At 43.0% G+C, this 21,995-nt stretch overlaps 1 protein-coding gene across 1 annotated transcript in view; it reads left to right on the forward strand.

The window, feature by feature from the left end:
- Nucleotides 1-21,219, forward strand: part of LOC105930971 (A-kinase anchor protein 2) — a 115,750-nt gene extending 94,531 nt beyond the window's left edge. Inside the window, 8 exon segments of the mRNA XM_036140117.1 lie at nt 7,557-7,754; nt 9,476-9,823; nt 11,640-11,738; nt 11,844-11,945; nt 14,099-15,530; nt 16,461-16,639; nt 17,130-17,168; nt 19,250-21,219. Coding sequence (XP_035996010.1) covers nt 7,557-7,754; nt 9,476-9,823; nt 11,640-11,738; nt 11,844-11,945; nt 14,099-15,530; nt 16,461-16,639; nt 17,130-17,168; nt 19,250-19,390 — 2,538 coding nt within the window. The 3' untranslated portion in view covers nt 19,391-21,219.
- Nucleotides 21,220-21,995: the final 776 nt, after the last annotated feature.

Consider the following 21,995-nt stretch of genomic DNA (forward strand, 5'->3'; position numbering starts at 1 on the left):
TCGGGGATTTGAAGATCTTTCTGGCAAAAAGTCGGTTAGATTTAAAGCGCCATGCAAGGGTATTCACACATTTTGTCATGTCACAACCATAAACTTCAATACATTTGCTTGAGTTTTTATGTGATAGACTCACAAATGCACACTACATAATAGTGCCTTGTGAAATGCAGGGAAAAGCTTGCATGCTTTCAACATTTTTTCACGAGTAAAAATCTAAAACATGTACAGCGGTTCTGCAGGGTCTCAAAAACTCAAAACATCTTTGATTTGAAAAGCCTCCTTTTAGATCTTAACATTTTTTTAAATGCCTCCTTACTGTCTTGGATTACATTTAGTTACGTCTGAAATTTGTCAGATTTACATCCATTGCCTCTCGTATTCTTTTCTTATTTGAATTTATTTAATTCTCTTGAAAAATTCACAACCGGCATTCATTTGGCTCGTTTGTTGTAGTTCTGGCTAAGGGATTATTATGCAAACCATATTTAGGCTTTAGAACGGTCTAGTCAAAGTCCTGACCTGAACCCAATTGAGAATCTTTGTCAAGACTTTCCAAAAAAAAAGTAAAAAACAAAGCAACTGGACTTGTTTTTTGTAGTTGAAGACGTTTCGCTTCCTCTCCAGGAAGCTTTCTGGAGTAGTCTGGAGTAATGTGGAGTTACAAGCTTTATACTGCTGCCTAACAAAGGCCTTGTAATGGCTTAGATAACATGCAAATTCAACAGAAACAGGTACACCCCTTAGTAATGGGCGGCCGTTAAAGACATTAAACCAGCAGACTGGACCAAAACTGGTCCACTCCTCTGTAACGAGGAGTCGTTAGAGTTGTTATTGTCTTAAAGGAGCGATGTTTTGATCACTCGTATGAGGATGAGAATTGAGGTGATGATTGGCCGGAATTATTGTCCAGATTTGAAATTTCTGCTCCTAGAAATGTCCCATCTAGTCAGACTGAGCTTGGATTATTTTCCAAAGAGGAACTTGCAGATATTTCATCTGTAGTCAGTGCAAAGCTGATAGCATTCAACACATTTCAAATATTAATTCTTAAAAACAACCTAAAAAACATTTTTCAGTTGTCTTCTACGTTATAACTATGCACTAAAACCCAAATTAAATAGGCAATGGTTTGTTTTTACAATGTACAAAATGTGGACTTTTTTAACAGTGATGCGAACAGTTTCCCAAACTACTGCAGCAGTTTGTGACAGGATTTGTATTTTATCCTCGTATAGAGTCTCAAACCTACAGATCAGTGTTTAGATTCCCCCCCCTAAATCAACTTCTATTGAAACATAATGAAAACCGTCTAAGCTTAGAGACTTTTACGTTAGGAAGTGGCAGCAGGGTTTCATTGCTTTTAATAAAATGTGACCGCAGCCAGTGAGTCTGTCTAACCCTCGTGAGAGACTGAGTCAAGAGTTTCATGCTGATGATGACAGAAGAAAATAGCAGCAGCCCGCTCAGTCATCGTCTCTTCATCATCGCCGCCGCCCCACGTCCCTCCCTCTGCTTCTGACCGACGCTGAAGGTTAAAGGGAACCTGGGTGTGTGGAGTGGATGCTTTTCCCCGGCCTCATCGTATGCGTGTGTAGGGCCTCGCACAGTAGGTATCTTTGTGCACGTGGGCATCTGGAGAAACACACACACACGCATTTAGCCCATGACATCACAGCGCTCCATGCAGCCGCCAGGAATACCGCTCAGAAAGGAGAGGCTTTGTGGAGGAGAGGAAAGAGACGGGAGGGGAGGAAAAGGAGGGGAAGAAGGGGAGGAAAAGGCTTGGCCAGGGAAAAGTCCAGTACTCCGACTATCTGGGACAGGATGGATCAGGGCTGGACCCAAGAGGACAGACCAGAATAGGAAAACGGATAGCGCTTATGTGAAGAAGACACTCAAATGGTAGAAATGATTGCGCTGCTCTGACGAGGATCCAAAGCTGACGCTGAAATAGATGAATCCGCTGGTGTTTTGGTGAGCAACAGGTGAGGTGAAAGCTTTTTTTATTATTATTTCCCCCCCAAGATACGGTTTAGACAGTATTTATTTCAGAGGACTGATACAGTAAACGCATTGTTAAGCAGTTTAGCCCAACTTATCTCTTATCCAAGCTAGAATATCAACTGCGGGCTGAGTTTGAATGTTGCAATGAAAAAAAGTGATTTGTTCTCGGCTACACTGGCTGGTTGAAGTCACGGATGTGTGCGGGACATTTCTGTTTTGCACCTGGGTTCGCAGTCCAGGCTGTTTTGAACATGAGAAGCAGAGGCTAAAACCTGCGGACAGGTCCGGTTACTACACAGGATCGGATTTTTTATTCAAGAAACAAAGCCCGGAACTGACGGTACCGGCTTACACAGGAGGGGTTACCCTGAATTCGTATGTAGTCTCAAAGAGGAATCATCATATTTTCAGCTAATAATTGGGTTATACGTTTGTTTTCCGAAGCCAGGGCTCTGTCGCTTATCTTATTAAGGGGAAAGATTTAGAGAGAAACCCACGATCGAGGCCGCTGGTTGTGTTTAAGTGAGCAAACCCCCCAGAGTCCCCGGCATGCAGCTTCGTGCACATGTTTTGACGTTGTGTTTATGTGTCTGTGTGTTTGCTGGCTCTTTGTGCTTAACGGTCAGAGTGTAAGCATTTCCAGATGTTCTGGATGGAGACAGGGCCGAGAATGAGACAACATTTAGATGCAGCTGACTGAAAGATCCGTGATTTAGTAACAGGGTTTGGTAAGCCTTTCCACGGAATCCCACCCCTTTTAATATCAACTACAGCCCCCACAGATAACTGGGCCCCCCGGGTGAACGTTGGGAGGATCGGTTTTGCTTTTACTTACTTGCATGGTTTCTTTTCACACTTCCTCGCTCTCAGAAAGGCTCCTTCCTCGGACAATGAGGGTTAACGTTGTCCCTCATCACCAGAATTAAAGTCTGCGCCTTGAGGACAGCGAGCTATGCCTGGAATGTCAGCTCACCTCAGTGTGGGGCTAAAGCTCACACACCCAACACACACCCCGTGTGAACGTGCACGCACTGGTGCAGCTGCACCGCCGCATCAGTCACATCCACCCTCTTTCAAGTGTACGTTTGAAGCAGAATAGTGTTGCAAAGGAGACATTCCTGCACTTTAGTTTTGTTTTCCTGAGGCTGTAAAAGGATATCCTCCCCCTCCGTACTGTCCGCTGGACACACACTCCCACACCAGCGCACACACACACACGCACACACACATTCCTGCGTGGACAAACATGCATGTGTCGCATATAGAAGAGGAGCCGATAGGAGTGTGAAATTAGAGGTTACATCTGGTCCTCACATGATCGCTGACATAAAAAAATAAAATAATCATTTGACTTGTTTAATGGCAAAAATGAAAGTATTTTTGTTGTTGTTGATGATCCAAATCATTTAATATTAGCCAATAGTGTGGCTCAGTCCAACGTTTGATTAAAACCATGCCATGTCTATGTTTCAACACTCAGTAGCTTTAGGTTACGATAGAAACATAACATAATTTGATCAGTATTATGCAGTCTGTATTGGTACTGGTTGAGTCCCACTTTATGGTTTTCTCAGAAACACACAAAGATATTGACAACTTTGATGAATTTGGACAAATATATTACATTTTTTATACATATAAAGTATTTTAAACATAAATTTTTGTCACATTTTTAACCGGAAGGAGAAAACACTCTTCCTATCTCACATGGCCATTTTCCGTAATTGGAAAATGGCCATGTGAGATGAAAACTGACACTGGTAGCACATTGTGGTGAGCAGATGGATTGGGACTTTTTTCGTCCATCAAAACCATGTTGCTGTTTTTTTATATATTCCGATGAGGAGTTTTTTTTTGGGGGGGGGGGGAACTAAAGGGTGGTGTGAGTATAAACAAACCAATGAGTCGGTAACATCTGGCTCCAAAGTAGCACCCCTCCGCTATCAGTACCGGTCCTGGTTTAGCTCAGCGCTGTGCCAAAAATCCATGTTACGCAAACAAATATGCTGCGAGCACACTTGCAGGGGTAAACAATCAGTCCCGTTATCCTACGAGGGAACATTCACCCGATAACCATCACTGATGGTTAAAGAGCCAATAGACTTTGGGCCGACTGTTAGGGGGATAACTTGGAAGGGACGAAGAGGCGAGCTGATGTGCTTTGCTAGTAGTTGCAACTGGCTAATGGCTATTATCTAAGATATTGTCTTTTGTCACTTCATCACTTCATTCAACGCAACTCATTCTCAGCGTGTTCTTCTGCGATTTGTTACTCTAAAGGATAGAGTTTGGGAACATGAAGTAAATGCCACGGCCGACGCAGCTCTTCCAGGAGATGTTTACATAAGCATATATATATATATATATATAAACTAAATGTTTTTTGGGTTTTTTTGCTCAAAAACTCCAAAACATCATTTCGTATGGTGACCATTTTGAATCAGACCAGTTTCTGTCATTCAGGCTCTCTGGCTGCTTTGTCAGGTAAAGCTTCCCATTGCCTTGGCTACTGCATGTATCGCTGGTGCATTTTTATTTGACGCCAAATAGTTTTTACTGCAGGGCAGCCTAAAGATTGACCAACAAATGGTGAACTAAGTTGATGAAAACCGCTAACATGTTGTGAGAACAGAGAAAGCTTGATCAGTTGTTTCTGAAGATATGACTTATTGATAACTCTGCCTGTTCCACGTTGCCAAACTTATTGCTTGGTGGTGCACAACGTGCAGAGCAGGTCACATGACACAGACAGGGAGCTGCAGCCAATACAGTGTCTCACTGGGAAGGCCATTGCAAAGAGGGATAAAAACGCACTTAGTAAAAACAGGAGAATTTTCATGTCCAATTCACACATCTGGTACTACATTAGCTGTAGAAAAGAATCGAAGAAGGGGAGTAACTATACAAAATTTAGTTTGACACACATTACTCAAGTCACAAAACCTTTTTGACTTGAGATTCTGCAGCACGTAGCGGGTTTAAACCCACACATAGGGCAACTGTGGCTTGATGGGTTGAGTAGTTGTCTTGCAATCGGAAGGTTGTGGGTTTGATTCCAGCTTCCCCTTGTCACATGTTGATGTGCCCCTGGGCAAGGCACTTAACCCCGAGCTGCGTATCGGTGTATAAATGTGTGTGTGATTGGGTGAATGTGACTACAGTGTACAGCGCTTTGGGTAGTCAACATGACTGGAAAAGCTATATAAGTTCAGTCCATTACATATCTGTTCAATTCAAACAAAAAAAGTTATTTATCCCATTCAACTGGATAAATACCCCTGGGTTTTATGTGCCACCGCCTAGGAGACAGGAACATCCGCTAAGCCACTTGTGTCTATTCTATGAGACAAAGTCAAATATACCGATGTTCATTTCCATTTGGATTACAGTTGTATAAAAAAGGATGACTTTGTGACCAGATATCTTCCGTTATAATTATCTTAGTTGCTCATTTTTAAATAGTGGCATATAACATGCTACCTTAGTTCAGTCTGGAATTCAAGCAGTTCTGTAAACGATAACAGATACTAAGACAAATAGGACTGCTTTGTAAAGGGATTACTAATGGGGGAATCGACAAAATATGGATTTTTTTTTTCTCCCAAAGGAGGGAGGGTGGAGGAGAGCGCACCACCCTGAGGAGAAAGTTGTTGCCTGATTATTAGACAGACAAGAAGTCCTTTTCAGCAAGCAGGCTGCTATAATCCACCATGTGACTTCTCTGGCTGCTTTTTCCGCATCTGTGGAGAGAGCAAGTAGGAGAGGAAGGAAAAGATGCAAAAAAAAAAGGGGGGGGGGATTGAGGGGATTCAGGCGGACACAGGAAGGCGACATGTTGAAAATGACCCAGATTTACCTCTCTGGTTAATAATAAGTCCAACTAAAATCTGCCACTGGTTCTGATGGAGGCTCAAAACGCTGCAAAGCCCTCTTTCCTCTGCCAGCGTGCGCTTTAACTGAAGGGTGAACCAATTTACTCGAGTGACCCTCATTCATCTCCACACACGCTCTCAAAAGTTGAGAGACAAAGGTTAACAGCTACCCTTTGAGATAAACACGCGCTTACGGTAGAAGCAATTGGCGCAAGGCCCTTTTTAAAAAGAGAGGCCAATAGATTATTTGTCAGGGACCCACCTAGGAACAAAGGGACAGGCCATAAACGCGGGAGGCTGCAAACGTAGCAGCTTTTGAACAGCAGGGCAGGAATGTGTGGAATGGACGGGTCACTGAACCAGGAGGCCGCAGGCCTGATTCCTGGGCGCAGCGCTTCCCCGGAAAACTCACACTGGGCGAAATCAGAGCTGCACGACAGGCAGTGCCTTGCAAAATGATTCATACGTCTTGATATGTTTCACATTTTGATCGTGGAAAGAAAGCAACAGCATAGACGCGCCGCTCTGTTAGTGCTGTAAACGTTTGGAAGAAGGCGTTGGTTTAAAAAGGGTGATGGAAACCCAGCATGGCCGAACACCCAGAAGACGCCATCGCCGTGGTGAAGCATGGTGGCGGCAGCATTATGCTGTGGAGATGCTTTGCTTCAGCAGGGAGAGACATCCAGAGCTACGACGGATGTGTCCGAGTCAAAGTAGTAGATGTGCAAAGCTGGTGGAGACGTTCCTGTTGCCGGATACAATTTTTCAGACTATTTGGAAAAGGAACCTTCGAAAAAAAACATGCAATCTTTTCCATCTCCTTCAACTCGGTGTTGCTCTAGCCCATAAAATCCCAGTAAAGCACGTTGATGTTTGTCGCTGTAGCACTAGGCATAAAGAGATAAACGTAATCATCGTATCGAAACGCCCGCATTCCTCCAAGTGTGCCGCTGGTTTCGTTTCATCTGTAATTCATTTAGAGAAACATTACGCAACATTTTTTATTTTATTTTTATTTTTTTTTGCTGTTGTACAAGCATCTGCAACACATTCTCAGTAAGATGGAGGGGGGGGGGGACCAGGGTGCGGTGTTCATGTTTTTCAGTCTCATAACACTACCTGGTACTGAACCAAAACTGTAATCTAAACTCTGACAAGATGAACGCTCAGAAGATATATCGACCGACTGGATAAAGCAGAGTGGATCCGGTCAAAGAAGCGAAAATATGAAAAGAAAAGGAAGAAATGGCAACTTAAAACCCAAAAAATAAGAGGAATGTGGGGGAAAAAAAATCATTTTTTTATATATATTTTATTTGGAATGTTAATAAAACTTGGTGTATATACCCATATTACATCATATACGAAAGTTCACAAATGCCTTTTTATGAGACTGTTAAAGTGGCAGTGTGTCATTTGGTGCCCTCTAGTGGTAGGAGCCAGGCAAGGCACTACAGGAGAGCAGGGCTTTTACCACATTCCTGCTGCAGTGCAGATTGCTGCTCTGTTTGTATGAGCTGTGTGCGTTTCCTCAGATGAGCTAGGGACAAAAGTCAAAAGTTAATCTGCTTGTTAAGTGGATCTGATTGCTGTCTCTGAGTCTGGGTAGTTGTAGCTAAACTAATCATCAGACCTCATTTCGGCTGCACAGACTCTAAAGCCGTTTGTTTGCCGACACAGAACCCGTGGCGGGCGGCCGAGGATGTCAGTGACGCTTCACCGAGAGAGCGAGCACTGAAGAGCGTCAGCTTCCAGGAATCAGTCAGCTTTATCTCTGACGGGCCTGCAAACATGGAGCTGGAGAGCCAGCAGATCCAACATTGCTGCCTCCGAAGCCCCACTAACCAAGGCCAGAGTCCAGACAGCGAGGTGGTGCAGGTATGCTGGTTTTATGTTGTTCCTTTTGTAAAAAAACACTCTTATTTGCATCTCTATGGTTACAAACGTGAACAATTACTTACAGCCTTAGATAAAAAAAAAAAAAATTCACAATTTTTCATCAGTCAAAAGAAGATGATCAGGTTGCTGCAAAAAAATATATATATATATTTTTTTTTTTAATGTGCTGTTTCTTATTCATAATTATCTATAAAAACATATCTAAATATATTTTTATACTTATTCTGATACGCTGTATTTTATTTAGCATTTATAAAGCGAATAGAACCGATTTGAGATGAATTGTGTCCATACTTTTCTGGTCATCTCCACCTAAGCTGTTGGAAATCTGCTCTGATTTTGTACTGAAATGTTTTCTAATTTCAATTAAATTTTATTGATATAGCGCCAGTTCATGAAACATGTCATCTCAAGGCACTTTCCAAAGTCAAACTCAGATCAGATTAAACAGATTGGGTCAGATTATACAGATTGGTCAAAAATGTCCTATATAAGGAAACCAGTTGATTGCTTCAAAGTCCCGACAAGCAGCATTCACTCCTGGACAAGCGTAGAGCCACAGGGACAGTCGTCTGCATTGTACATGGCTTTGCAGCAATCCCTCATGCTGAGCAAGCATGAAACGACAGTGGAAAGAAAAACTCTCCATTAACGGGAAGGAAAAACCTCCAGCAGAACCAGGCTCAGTATGAACGGTCATCTGCCTCGACCGACTGGGGTTACAGAAGACAGAACAGAGACACAACAAGAGAGACAAAAAAGCACAGAAGCACACATTGATCTAGTAATCTGTTCTACATTAGATGATAATAGCGGGTGATCTGTCTTCCCTGGATGATGTCACAGTTAACAGAACGCCAGACCAGGTGTACCTACTATGAAGAAAAAAAAAAGAGAGAGAACAAAAAGTTAAAAGCTGAAATGACGACAAGCAATGCAAAACTGGAGAACAGTAGAACTCAGTAGAGTGAGAAAAATAGATCCTGATGTCCTCCAGCAGCCTAAGCCTATAGCAGCACAACTATAGAGGTAGCTCAGGGTAACATGAGCCACTCTAACTATAAGTTTTGTCAAAAAGGAAAGTTTTAAGTTTAGTCTTAAAAGTAGACAGGGTGTCTGCCTCACGGACAAAAACTGGGAGTTGGTTCCACAGGAGAGGAGCCTGATAGCTAAAGGATCTGCCTCCCATTCTACTTTTAGAGACTCTAGGAACCACCAGCAGACCTGCAGTCTGAGAGCGAAGTGCTCTGTTAGGAGCATACGGGGTAATCAGAGCTCTGATATATGATGGAGCTTGATTATTAAGGGCTTTATACGTTAGAAGAAGAATTTAAAATTCTATTCTTGATTTAACAGGGAGCAAATGAATAACTATAAGCTTTTTCAAAAAGGAAAGTTTTAACCTTAGTCTTAAAAGTATTTGCGTTTCATTTGGGGGAAATGGTTTAAGTAAAGCCCTGCTAAGGTGCATGCCCATAATATTTCTTTACTATATAATTGTATCTAATTTTTGTACATTTTCTTTTTTTATATTACATTTTATTTGTATGTCCAGGTATATTTTTAGAATAATATATTTTAAAAGATAAATATATGTCTATTTGGTCAAGATAATAACGTACTGCAGCAAAATGTCTACTTTCTCATTCCCCCCAGTAAAAATATCATTGACTTATGTTTGAAACATTCTGTGTTTGCAGGAGATCTGCTACCTGGACCAGGTGCTGGACGCGGCTTCGGAGACGTCCGCCAACGGGAGCCGTTCGCCATCAGAGCACACGAAACCAGTCAGCATCAACGGAACGTCTCCGTCCGCCTGCGTGTCTGAGAACCACCAGTCAACCGCCGTGGGGGAGCAAAGGCCGGACGCGTCCCCCCACCCGGAGTCTGCCGTGAGAACCAACGGGCACGTGCAGGGAGACGAGTCGGGTCGCGGTGCGGCGAAGTTTGAGCTGCGAGCGTTTCAGGAGGAGAGGCGACCGGCTAAACTGTTCACCCCTGGAGAGGAGCACCAGGTCAGGGTGACGAGGAGACGACCCTCAGAGGAGGTAAGGTGGTCCACAGTGGGCGGCGTGGAATAGATGCGCTATCCACAGCTAAAAGACACGCTGGTCTGTTGCTTGTGTTTTCCTCTGACACATTTAGCAAACACACAAGTCACCGTGAGGTAACCGTCATTTAAACAAGCAAAATGACATTCACTCTGAGCAGCTATTCTTTCCTAAATGACCTAACCCCAAACAAGCGATGGAAAGGAAGACCTTGCAGTTGATATAAATAAAAAATATTGCTAAAAATCAGCCAAATGGGAGTCCAAAATTGTATTTAAATTAGGGCTGAATGATTTTGGAAAATAATCTAATTGTGATTTTTTTTCTTAATATTGCGATTTTTTTTCCAGTTTAATTTATGATGTTTTTTTTTTTTTTTTTTTTTTTTTTCGAACATGATACAAATATAAAAATAAAATAGTGCACAGTAACAAGAAGTGCATAAGAAAGAAGAGAAAATACAGATTTCTTTTGTTTCAGTTAACATCATGCTCAAAATGGGGTAGGAAGAAGTGAGAACTTATAAACTCCTACCCCTAAACACTTGAGACTTTAGAGTCCTACTGTCATTAAAGAAAAAAAAAAATCAAAATCAAAGTAGCAGTTAGAAGTAACAGTTACTAATATTTACCTATACATTTTCCCATTTTATGCTGGTTTATCTTTCTAAACCCTTACACCAAGTTATTATCTTCAATACACACCTTATTGCTTTCTGTCCCCATGTGTGTATCTATTGAAAATTACCTCTTTGTACTTTCTTTTGAATTGTGTTAAACTATTGCTTTGTTTTAAATCTTCATGTAACTTATTCCATAACTTTACACTTTATATATTTTAAAATATATACAAACAACAAATCAATTTGTTTCCTCGCCATGTGGATTAGTTGCTAAAAGACCCACAGCATCTAAACTCGGAGCAGTAATGATTGCGTTCTGCCAACAATATATTTCAACCAAAAGTGCAATTTTGACTTTTCTCTGCATTAACCACAAGCAACAAAAATGGCCTTTAAATAAAGATGTTTGTAAGCAAGGACTATTTTAAATATGAACTTTTAATGTTTCTATTGATCAGAATATTATTCAAGAGAACAGCTTTTAATTTAATTGGACATCAATCCTTGTTGAACATAAAGTGTCCAACCAACAAGCAAGTCTATGTATTAAACTGATTGACCAGTATTTAATGCTTTGTAGGATTATACAAACTCTAAAACAAGTAATAAAATTAGATTATCTCACTGCTGCAACTGTCTTCCCTTCCATGTGGAGGCAAACCCACTTCAAATATTTTACAGACACCTAATGGACGCGTCTCATTCCCTAATTGTTACATAGCCAAAAACTGCAGACCTCTGCGATTTGGAAATTGTGTTTTTTTAAATCACGATTATATTTAATGCGATTAATTGTTCAGCCTTAATTTAAATGACATATTTTTTTAAAGAGTTTTAAAAATTCAGCATGTCAACTATCTAGAAATGGCATAATACTCCCAGCTTTAACTAAAGGTTTTCTTTTACTAGACAGGAATGTATTTAGTCCTGTGTAGCATGAAGACGGCATGTGATAAAAAGGTCTTAAAGGTCAGTTGTAGCCACACTTTCATCACACATGAAGCAGCACTGATTAAACATGTTTCTATGTTTTGTATTTATGTGCTCAGCCACATCCTTGGTTGAGCTTGTGATGTTCCGGGCAGTCAGACCAAATACTTAAAGAGGACAAACACAAAGTTTCCATGAACAGTTTTCCTTTTGCAGATCAGGAATTGGTGGCATCATTAGTTTCTCTGTCGTCTTCTCCAGGTTCAGGAGCTGGAGCGCGAGCGCCAGGAGCTGATCAAGGACCAGGCAGTGAGGAAGAACCCTGGCATCGCACAGCGCTGGTGGAACCCTCCTCAGGAGGTAGACGGCACCACCGAGTCTTTGGGGGAGGGGGGGTTTCTGTGAGCTCTGAAGACCGCCCTGTCAGGTTGATTTATCAGTTCTTGGGCTGTTTATTCATTCAAGGTCCCTTTGGAAAAGCAGCTGGATGGAGAGAAGCTGGAATCTCTGAAGAAATACCAGGAGAGGAAGCAGCAGAAACACACTCAGCCCTATACATACACTCAGGTAACACACACACATCCTTGTTTTATGCACCGTGCATTGATTTCCATAGACTTCCATTCATTTTATAGCCTTTCTATGACCTGACCTTAGCCCTACACCTAACCTTTACTGCTTTATACCCAATACCCAATTTGCACATTTGCACATTTGCACATTGTATCGTATTCTGCAAAACTGATGCTGCACCTTAACCGGAAACGTACTGCAAAACTGTGTACAATGCAACTGTCTACTTTTAAATCACTGCTGCACCCTACTGCATATTTGTCTACATTTGGTTTACATTGTTTACATTTCAACTGCCTACTGTTCACTGCTGCACTTTATCCGGAAGTAAATTGAAATTTATCCTGTAAGTGACTGCGATTGATCACTGCACTTTATCCTGTACTGTAATTCACTGCAAGGTATCCTGTAGAGTTACTGCAACATTTCTGAGCTGTGTGAAAACGAAATTTCGTTCTGTATGCACTCTGTGTATACAAAATGACAATAAAGAAAGTCTAAGTCTAAGTCTAAGTCTAATCCTCACCCTGACTGACACCTTAGTCCTAAACTTAACCCCTAGCCCACAAATCCTCACTTTCCTAGAAAAAGGAGCAAAAAACGTTCCCGCTCAGCTACAAGTACAAGAACACACACACTGTACATAACGTACACATGCATGGTGCTGCTTGGAGGTTTTATGAGGCGCTCACTCGTGCTGTGAAGGAGGCGTATCTAAGCTAAACCTTAAAGGAAGATGTGAAGGTGACAGTTAAACACTAAACCTTGTTTTACTCATGGTTTTCCTCTCAGGATCAGCGGCACTGTAACATTTCTTGTGGAAGTATGCAAAACTCTTTGTGTCTCCCTTTTTTTTCCACATGTGGTCACATTAAAACCAGACACTTTATTTTGTTGGGATTTTATGTGACAGACCGAGACGAAATGGCGCATAACTGCTAAGCAGAAGTAAATTTTTTCCCCATTCTGCTTTGTAGAACCACGTCTTGCTGCAAGTCTTTTAGGATACGTCTTTATACATCTACAGACTGATTTTTTTTTACAAATTCGTCTTTGCAAAATAGTTTATGCTCAGTCAGTTTAGACTGAGAGCATCTGTGAACAAAAATTGCAATAGGTTCTCCTGGACTTTGACTAGGCCATTCTAAGACATGAGCATTCTTTGATGTAAACCGTCCCGTTGCAGCTCAGGCTGTTTATTTGGGGTTGTCGTCCTGCCGCCTCAGTCTCAGGAGATTTGCATCCTCTTACGGCTTTTTCCTCCAGGATTGTGAAATATTTAGCTCCATGAATCCTTGGATGAATTCTGAAAAGCCTCCCTGTCTTTGTTGAAGAAACACTGTGTGTTCAGGGTGACGTGCAGTGTTAGTTTTACGCCACACAAAGATAAGATAGAGATATCTTTATTGTCCCACACAGGGTGAAATTCAGGCATGACAGTGGCAAAAAAAACACATTGAAATACGGAGCCACTGCTTCCAGCGATCCTCCTCCTCCTCCTCCTCCTCCAACATGCAACACTACCAATAAAAGTTGGCTGGAAGGTGGTATTTTGGATCTCCTTGTTTCTTGGTCTCCTTGATGATGTTTGTTCACTAATGTTCTCTAACAATCCTCTGAGGCAAGGCAAGGCAAGGCAAGGCAAATTTATTTATATAGCACATTTCAGTACAGAGACAATGCATAGTGCTTTACATGATTAAAATAAAACTGGATAAAAGCAAGCAGGAATAAAATGCAGAAACAAAATAGAACATGGGAAAATAAAAATTAAAAGCAAACAAGTAAAAACAGTTGGAAAACTAATTATATTTCAGTAATACAGTTCAATTAGAACAGTCTGAGGCCTTCACAGATCCGCTGCGTTTATACAGAAACGGGTATCGGTGTAAAGGGGAGCCGAATACAAACACGCGCCATTTATTTAAAATCCGTTTTAAAAAATCCCAGATTTTCCTCCAACTTCGCAATGTGGCACCATTTCATTTTGATCTGTCACACAAAATCCTCATAAAATACTTTGTTACATTGTTTGGCTGTAATTTGACAAAACGTTGATGGGTCAGGATTGCTTTCACGTAGCACTGTATCGGCTTTACTTTGCTCTCCTCTAATCGTCTCTGCCTTGTTCTGATCTGTGTTTGCAGCCCCAGGTGTCAGGTCCTCCCACCATGGTGCCCTATGATCCAAACGAGCCCAGGAAGGAGGACATTGTGGAGGAGCAGATTGATTTCTCCTCTGCCAGGAAGCAGTTTCTGCAGGGAGAGGCTGCCAAGAAGAGCGTGACCGCCCAGCTGTACTCCGCCAAACCCTTCTCTAAACCGGCAACTAGGAGCGGCCCAGGGAACGGCGACGTCGCTGCGGACGCCGGAGAGAGCCACGTGACGTGGTCCCACGAGGGCGTGGCAGGGGAATTCACCTGTGCTCGAGCCGTGATGACGATCCTGCCAGAGCAGGACGAAGGAAAAGATCATTCGGAGCAACCCTTCCACCCAGAGGAGTTTGACTCGGGGCTGGATGAGCTGTCCGTCCGCTCTCAGGACACCACTCTCTTCAGTTTGGATAACGTGTCCGACAGCGGCGCGTCTCTTCCGCCGACTCCGTTGCCGCTCACCCCAGTGTCGCCCCCCACGCCCCAGCCCACCACCCCAGTCAACGGGCAGACCGGCGGCGGCCCCAAGGAGGAGGAGCTGGAGTACCACGCCGGCGTACTCGTCCAAAATGCCATCCAGAGCGCCCTCGCGGCTCAGAACGGCGGCGAGGCCGAGCCGTCGGAGCTGAACTCCTCCCAGCTGAGCGCCCCGGTGTCACCGTCCTCTGCCTCTACCAGCAGCCCAGTGCCAGTCTCGTCCTCGCCGGTGTCCTCTGCTGGAGCGCCCAGCTTCCAGTCGCCTGCGTCCTCCAGCCCGTCCCCACGTCCAGACACACAGTCGGGGGAGAGAGTGGCGTCAGACTCAGAACAGGCTGAGCAGCAGCAGCAGCGCTTCTCCAGTCCGTCTCCACTTTCACAGCTTCAGACTCCTTCTCCTCCACCTTCTCAGCCCGTTTCCCCTCCGCAAAGGCCCAGGAACGGAGGTCCACGGATCAAAATCCAGTCGTCCTACACACGAGCGCTAGCCTCCTCGGCTCCAGCTCCATCTCCCGATCCCACTCCTGCCGCCGCAGCTCCCGTCTCCAGGCCGACCCCCGTCTACCGTCCCCCTTCTCCTCCCAGCCCGGAGAAGTCTGAGTTCAGCTACTTCAGCAAATACTCGGAGGCGGCTGAACTGCGCAGCACAGCGGCGGCGACTCGGGGCCCTGAGGTGGAAGCGGCCCAAGGCCCGTTCCGCCTGCGCTCCAAAAAGCAGAAAACCTTGTCCATGATTGAGGAGGAGATCCGAGCGGCTCAGCAGAGAGAGGAAGAGCTGAAGAAGCAGCGGGAGGCGCAGCCCGCTGTCGCCGTCCGGCCCAGCAGCTCCTCCGGCAGCAGCCGGGCGTCGGCGAGGGCAGCAGTGAGACCCGCCACCGTCTCCCCTGCAGATAAGATGAAGAGCAACAGCCTGCCGGCTAGACTCACGCTGACGGCACGGACAGCGCCGGGTTAGTCAGAACCGACCCGTTCACGAAAATATTCACACCCTCTAAACAAAAAAGTATTTTGTCACATTAAAAGCACGAAGTTTGGTTTATTACTTTAATTTATGTAATAGAACAACACAAAGTAGTGCAAAATATTTAGGTAGCGAGAAAATGATAAATCGCTTTAAAAAATAAATCTGATACACCCCCCCCAAAAAAAACCTGTTCAACCCATTTTCCCGTGAGGAGCAAAGTCCTCGGGTCTTATGGGCGATATTAACAGCTTCTTGTAGTCTTTTTAGGTAACGGTGACGTCATGTCAATCATAGCCCCATAAATACAAATACTGTCCTTAAAAACATAATAATAAAACAAAATTCAAATGGTGTTTCATCAGGACACAAGTTGCATCAACAAATGTGATTTTTATCACTAAACTGCAAACACTAAATTACATTTAATTTGATTTTTTTAATTTATTGACATTTATTGATCCTCTGAGCAAACCAACAGTGGAGAAAGGAGCTTAAATAACAATCCTGGCAGTTTTTGGGGTTTTCAGTCCTCACTAATTGGAATTTATCGTTATCAACATGAACCTAAATTCTTCTCATGATAAGAAATTTCTCACCATAACAGATAAAACCATAAAATGGAGCTAAAAACGGAGCAGTCCTGTCAGAAAAGCTGTCAGAGCTGAGCTCTTAGTCTGTGCTGCAGCAGAGAAACAAAGAAATGCTGCCGGACTCGAATCTGAAAGCCGCTAAAAGACTCGAGGCACGTTTCTGCACATAACGACCATAGTTGGCCTAGTCAAAGTTCAAACCTAAACACTGACGTGTGTGGATATTTTTACAACCCATTAAATCAGCGAACATATTGTCTGAGAGGGCAGCAGAGCAATGAAACGTCCTGCCTCAGGTGAGCTCACTGTGATTTGTGGTCTTGCAGGAAAAATCGAGAAGGTTCGGCCTGCCCCGCCCGTCTCCCCCTCCCCCTCAGAGGGTGCCCTGTCCGATGCCGGCAGCGAGGACTCGGGAGGATCACGGCCCAAAAACCTGATGCAGACGCTGCTGGAAGACTACGAAACGCACAAGGTCAAGAGAAAAGAGAAAATGGAGGACAGCAGTGTAAGTATTTAAACATTTAGGCTTTAAAACAGGGAAGACGAGGGATGTTATCTGAAATGTGAAGAATTCCCCCATCCTAGCTGCTCCGTTTACTGGATAGATGAACCTGTTGCTCTTCAGTGAAACCTGCAGACGTTTACAGGAATGGGCTCAGACGTCACATGCTGCTGTGGTTAATAGAGTCAACATGGCCGACTGCCATCCAGGCTCCGCTGGGATGAGCCAACAGAGCAGCAACGCAGGGGAACTTCCCACCCCCCAAGCTTAAAAATGAAAGTGAAAGGAAGTGAAGGAAGCCGTCGCTTTCTGTTCACGCTCCTTTTCTAAGAACACTTTCCATACTGCCAAACCTTTTTTACTTTTACTTAAACTGAATTGACCTTGACATCATGACTCTGAAATGTGTTTCTGGTTCTTTTTTTTTCTCTCTCCTGATGCCTTCATGCGTTGACTGTGCTGTACTGTTGCTTCTCTCCTGCCGCTCGCTCAGTATGCGCACTTGTTACGGGCTAATGAGGTAACCACTGAGGTATTCAATGCGCCCGAGACCTCGTCGCTCCTTTAAGTGCCCTGACAGGCAGACCTGGGTCAGAAACATTCCCGCATTCCTCTTTAGATCAGCGCTATGTGGGGGTTTGGCTGCTCACAATAACCAAATACCTCTGAGATCCTCTACCGAAGCAAGTCGGTCCCTCCAACGAAGAAAGCAAATAAAAAAAAAACGTTAGATAAGAAAGTGTTATTCACACAGAAATATTCTCTTTGAAGTGTTAAAGCACGCACAAATCTGATCCCAGGTCTGCTTGTTGTCCTGCTGCCTTGCTCCGTTGTGTCCTGCTAGTTCTGCATGTGTCTTCATCCACATTTGCCTTTTATAAAACAAATGTACAAACTCTGTTAATAATTGTTTTATTTCTAATAAAGATGCTTCAGGGTGCTTTAAGAATAATACTTTAAATAATATCCGTATTTTTTAGGCTAAGTGCCGATATACGATATTTGTCTCGACGGGTTTTTCTTTTTGTAAACTAACTATAAAAAGGCTTCCATGAATCAAAGTTTTATCCCACATTTTTTTTAACAAACAGCTGCAGATTAATATGAGCAAAGGCTGAAAAAGAACCTACTGGAATACATAAAAATATAATTTTAACACAACATAGACCACCTCCATATAAACAATATAGTCTTATTTTATATCCCTTAAAATAATCTCAATCTATTTAAAATCTCAATATATTAGCCAGCCATTGGATGCTTTAGATAAAAGGTTTACTGTAAAGTTTAAGTACTTTTATCAGGAATATTTCAGTCCAATCTCCAGTCTCCGTTCGGTTTTTCAATGAAGGCTCCTTAAATAATTATTCCAACTAAACTCTCCTCTTCGTACCTCTTGTCTGCTGCAACGCCAGCAAGTAGTACATGCATAGCGCTTAAAGGTGTAAATATGCTGATGTTTGTTATTTTGTCCATCGAACAAATCTTTTTTCTTCCGATCTAAGTGCTTTTAACTTTTTTTTTTTTTAGTGATTCTCTCCGTGAATGAGAGACTCCCTCTGTGTATAATGTGAGCTGCCTCCCCCCGGATACCTGCAGACAGCTTTCAGGGGGGATTGCAGCTAAAAAAACTAGCTGTTAAATTTTATGACGTCAAAAGCGAGGCTCTGAGAAAAACGTAAACAGGAACTGCATCTTATTTGTCATAAGCTGCGCTACCAGCGAGTGACATCAGGCTGACTTTGGCCCAGCTCTTCAGGGACGAAGGCTAAAAGATCCCGATAATGTCTAATACTGTTTCTTTTATTCCATCGTCTGCTTTGCACGTACCGTGTGGATGTGTCGTTGTCCCGTGCATGTCATCCACCGATGGGCCCAGCTCAAACGGGAGCGCTCTTTTTAGCTGCGCTTGACGAAAACGCCCTAAAGCCACCCTGGCTTCCTGTCCTCAGTAAAGTTTTAAAGTCGTGGGTCTTTTAAATCTGCTTACTCATCATCGTCTCGGTGTGGATGTGTGAGATGAACGGCGGCTGGAATAAGTTGGTGACTTCTCTTCTGTTGTCCCTGTAACAGATGCAATTTAAAACAAAACTTTTTAGGCCATTATCGCTGCAGACGTGTTTAAAAAAAAAAAAAAAAAAGCCCTCCCCCAGTGTTTAACGTAACTTGCATGTCAGAGTTTGATCCCTGCTGTGAGTTTTTAAAGACTTTGCTGCCCCCCTAACGTCCGTCGACCTGCAGTAAAAAAGACACACTGCAAAAACGGAACTTAAAATTAGTAAAATGTTCTTAAAAAATAAGTAAAATGTTCTAAAATTTAATTTGAGCAGGTAAATAACATTATTTGCCAATGGAATAAGATTTTTGCACTTAAAGTAGGAACAACTCATCTCCATCACCTTATTTAAATTGCAGGATGTCTAATTATCTTATTTTGGGGGTAAAAATACTCATTCCATTGGCAAATAATCTTTTTTACCTGCTCTAATCAAGGACAAATACACTAACTTTAAGAACATTCTACTTATTTTTAGATCCATTTTTGCAGTGAAAAAACGTTTTCCGTTCATGACGCTGCTCTGACCATGCTCGAATCTGTCGCCTGTACTTCAGGTTCTGGAGGCCACCAGGGTGACCAGGAGGAAAACCAACATGGCGTTGAAGTGGGAGGCCGGTATCTATGCCAACGAGGAAGGAGAGGAGGAGGAGGAGGAAGAGGAGGAGGAAGAAGAAGAAGAGGAGGAGGAGGAGTGAGCAACTTATTTCAGGGACAGTGGAGACGGAGAGGGGAGACGAGGAGGACGATTGAAAGCGACGGGGAAAAGAATGGAGGTTTAATCAGTATTTATGATGCTAACGGGATCCTGATGATCACATGACGCCAGATGAGAGGCATCGCGGGGACTGAAGGTGTGACGGCGAGGCGGATGTTGCTTTGGACACGTTTTAGAAGGGTTTTCTGGGGCTTCAACGTTTAAAGTGTGACGTCTCCACAAGCTGGTAGACGCTGACTGACTCGAGATTATCTGCCTGCGGTTTCACTATTGAACTCCGAGCTGAAGATGTAAAGATCGTGTTTTTTGAGAGTTTTGGTTGTTTTAGAAACCCTCCCCAAGTTTCAATAGCAAGAGAACCAGGTGTGTGTGTGCGTGTGTGTGTGTGTTGTGAGAGAAAGACGAAGCCAAGTGAACGCATGAACACGTTTTTGAAACTCCCATAATGTTTGAACCATTTTATAACGTTGCAAGAGGACCACAGTGTCTTGGAGGAACTCGACCAAAAGGGCCCCACCCGCGTTGTTTTATGACGCGACGTGTTGGTGGGAGCCTCTAGCGTCCGTATTCAATTTAAAGTGCCGGATCAACAGCGTCCCAGGATTAAGTGCTCAGAAGTATAAAGCTGCAAAGAAATAGCAAAACTAACTTTGCCTTAGACTGTCAGTAGTTGTTGCTGCATAGGATGTATTCCTGCACCTTTCAGTAGGACCTAGAGATAAAGATGTAACCGCATCAGACCGAACGTTTGTCTATAATCACTAAACTTCACTGACTTAAGAGATCTAAGGTAGACTGTTTTATACTCTGAAAATCACTTACTTCACTTTTTGTTTTTTTTATTTGCCGTTGTTGACCTGTGCTTTCTGATGCAAGCAGTTGCTTCATGTATTATAGCGAGGTGTATTTGATGCGTGAACATGTGGCTGAGGATAAAATTTGACAAGGTTTTGTATAAAAAAAAAAGATTGTTATACCTACAACAACAAAAAAAATGTCAAGAAAAAAAAGATGCTTTTTACTCTATTTAAGAAGTACTGATTGTGTGCATGAATTTGCCCCCTTTTAAAGAACCGAAACGAGCACAGAGCAGCGGCAGGAAGTGCTGCATCTCTGCTCAACGGCATCGTACTCGTTTTGTTTTCCAGTGACGCTCAGTAAGTCGGACACATGCGTTTTTTTTATAATCTGTGAGTAGACACGAGCAGATGGAGTTAGTGGGTAAAAATGTACAGCAACATGTGGGGGAGGGGGTGAGGTTGCTCTGTTACTCTAAACTCCAGTCATGCAGGAACTTGTTTCTTGGCTTTAAACTGTAGGAGCAGGGTCATTTTTGGCAGTATGATGCGACATGATGATGGGAAACCTGCTCAAGAGAAGGAAAACAAAAAATAAATAAAATAAAAACAGCTTCAGGAGGCAGATTTCTATTTAGCGGATTGTGAGATTCTTTTCCCCCGTGGTTCTGAGGGCTTCGTTCAAACCAAAGGTCACGGCTTGGATCTGCACGTCCGCTCAAGTGTCCTTCAGCGAGGAACTCTGTGTCCCCGAACACGCTTAAAACACCTCGGCTTCACAGAGGAGGGCTTCAGAAAATGAAAAAAATATATATATAAAAAAAGAAACCTGAAGCACACGTCCTGCTAACATTGATTGTATTAACTTATTCAGCAGGTGAGGTCAAGGAGCTGCTGTTGCGCCAGTAGCAGTGTTCATTTCAGCGTCGGACCAGGATCTGCTCTTATATTAATGTTCATTTTTTTAAGGAATAGCGAGAGATTAGACACAACTGTAGTGCAGCGTTGGAGGGAAAAAAAGTAAAAAAGGTAACTGAAGGACATGTAGGAAGAAGTAAAAAGAGGTAAAACCGGTTTTCCCACCCCTCGTGATTTCAGCTGCTGCTACTCCTTGTAAGCTATACTTCTTTCCCTGCGATTTGCTTTTCCTTTTTAGAAAAGTTCAGTAACTGCAAAAGAGCCTTTTTTTCCAGGTGTAATAACGTCCATATGGGTGCGCTGAGCTCGTACTGTGCAGAAATCCAGTTCAGGATGTGCCACAGGCCCCCAGGATGGTCGTCAATCCAGCCCTAATTCCAGGCATCCTTCCCACGATCACTCCCATGCACACACAGGAGCTGCTGCACTGTGTGATTTATATATTATTATTAATATTATGATGCTTTTTATGTTTAAACCCGAGATGCAGAGATGATTTTTTTTTATTTATCATTTTAAATGCTGTTAGATCACTTATCTGCCTTTAGCAGCTTAAGAGTGAGACAGTGTGAGACCCACGCTGTCTGTGTGTGTGTCTGTGTGTGTTTGATGGAATCAGTGACATGTTACAAAATATACGGAGTAACCTGTTTCTATGTTAACCACTTGTACGCTCATAATCTGCTTGGTTATTTTATAGCACACGCGAGGCTCACAATATACTCCCGCTACGCATATTATGGATATTTTCTCATTAAAAGGAAAACCTGGAATAGTGTGGCGTCAGAGTGGTTCATGTACATGTTGTGTGTTTTTTAATAAACTTTGATTCAACTGCCTCTAATGAAATAGAAACTGAAAATGAGACTA

The sequence above is a fragment of the Fundulus heteroclitus genome, chromosome 8 (genome assembly GCF_011125445.2).
Source record: "Fundulus heteroclitus isolate FHET01 chromosome 8, MU-UCD_Fhet_4.1, whole genome shotgun sequence".
In the NCBI taxonomy this organism is placed as follows: domain Eukaryota; kingdom Metazoa; phylum Chordata; class Actinopteri; order Cyprinodontiformes; family Fundulidae; genus Fundulus; species Fundulus heteroclitus.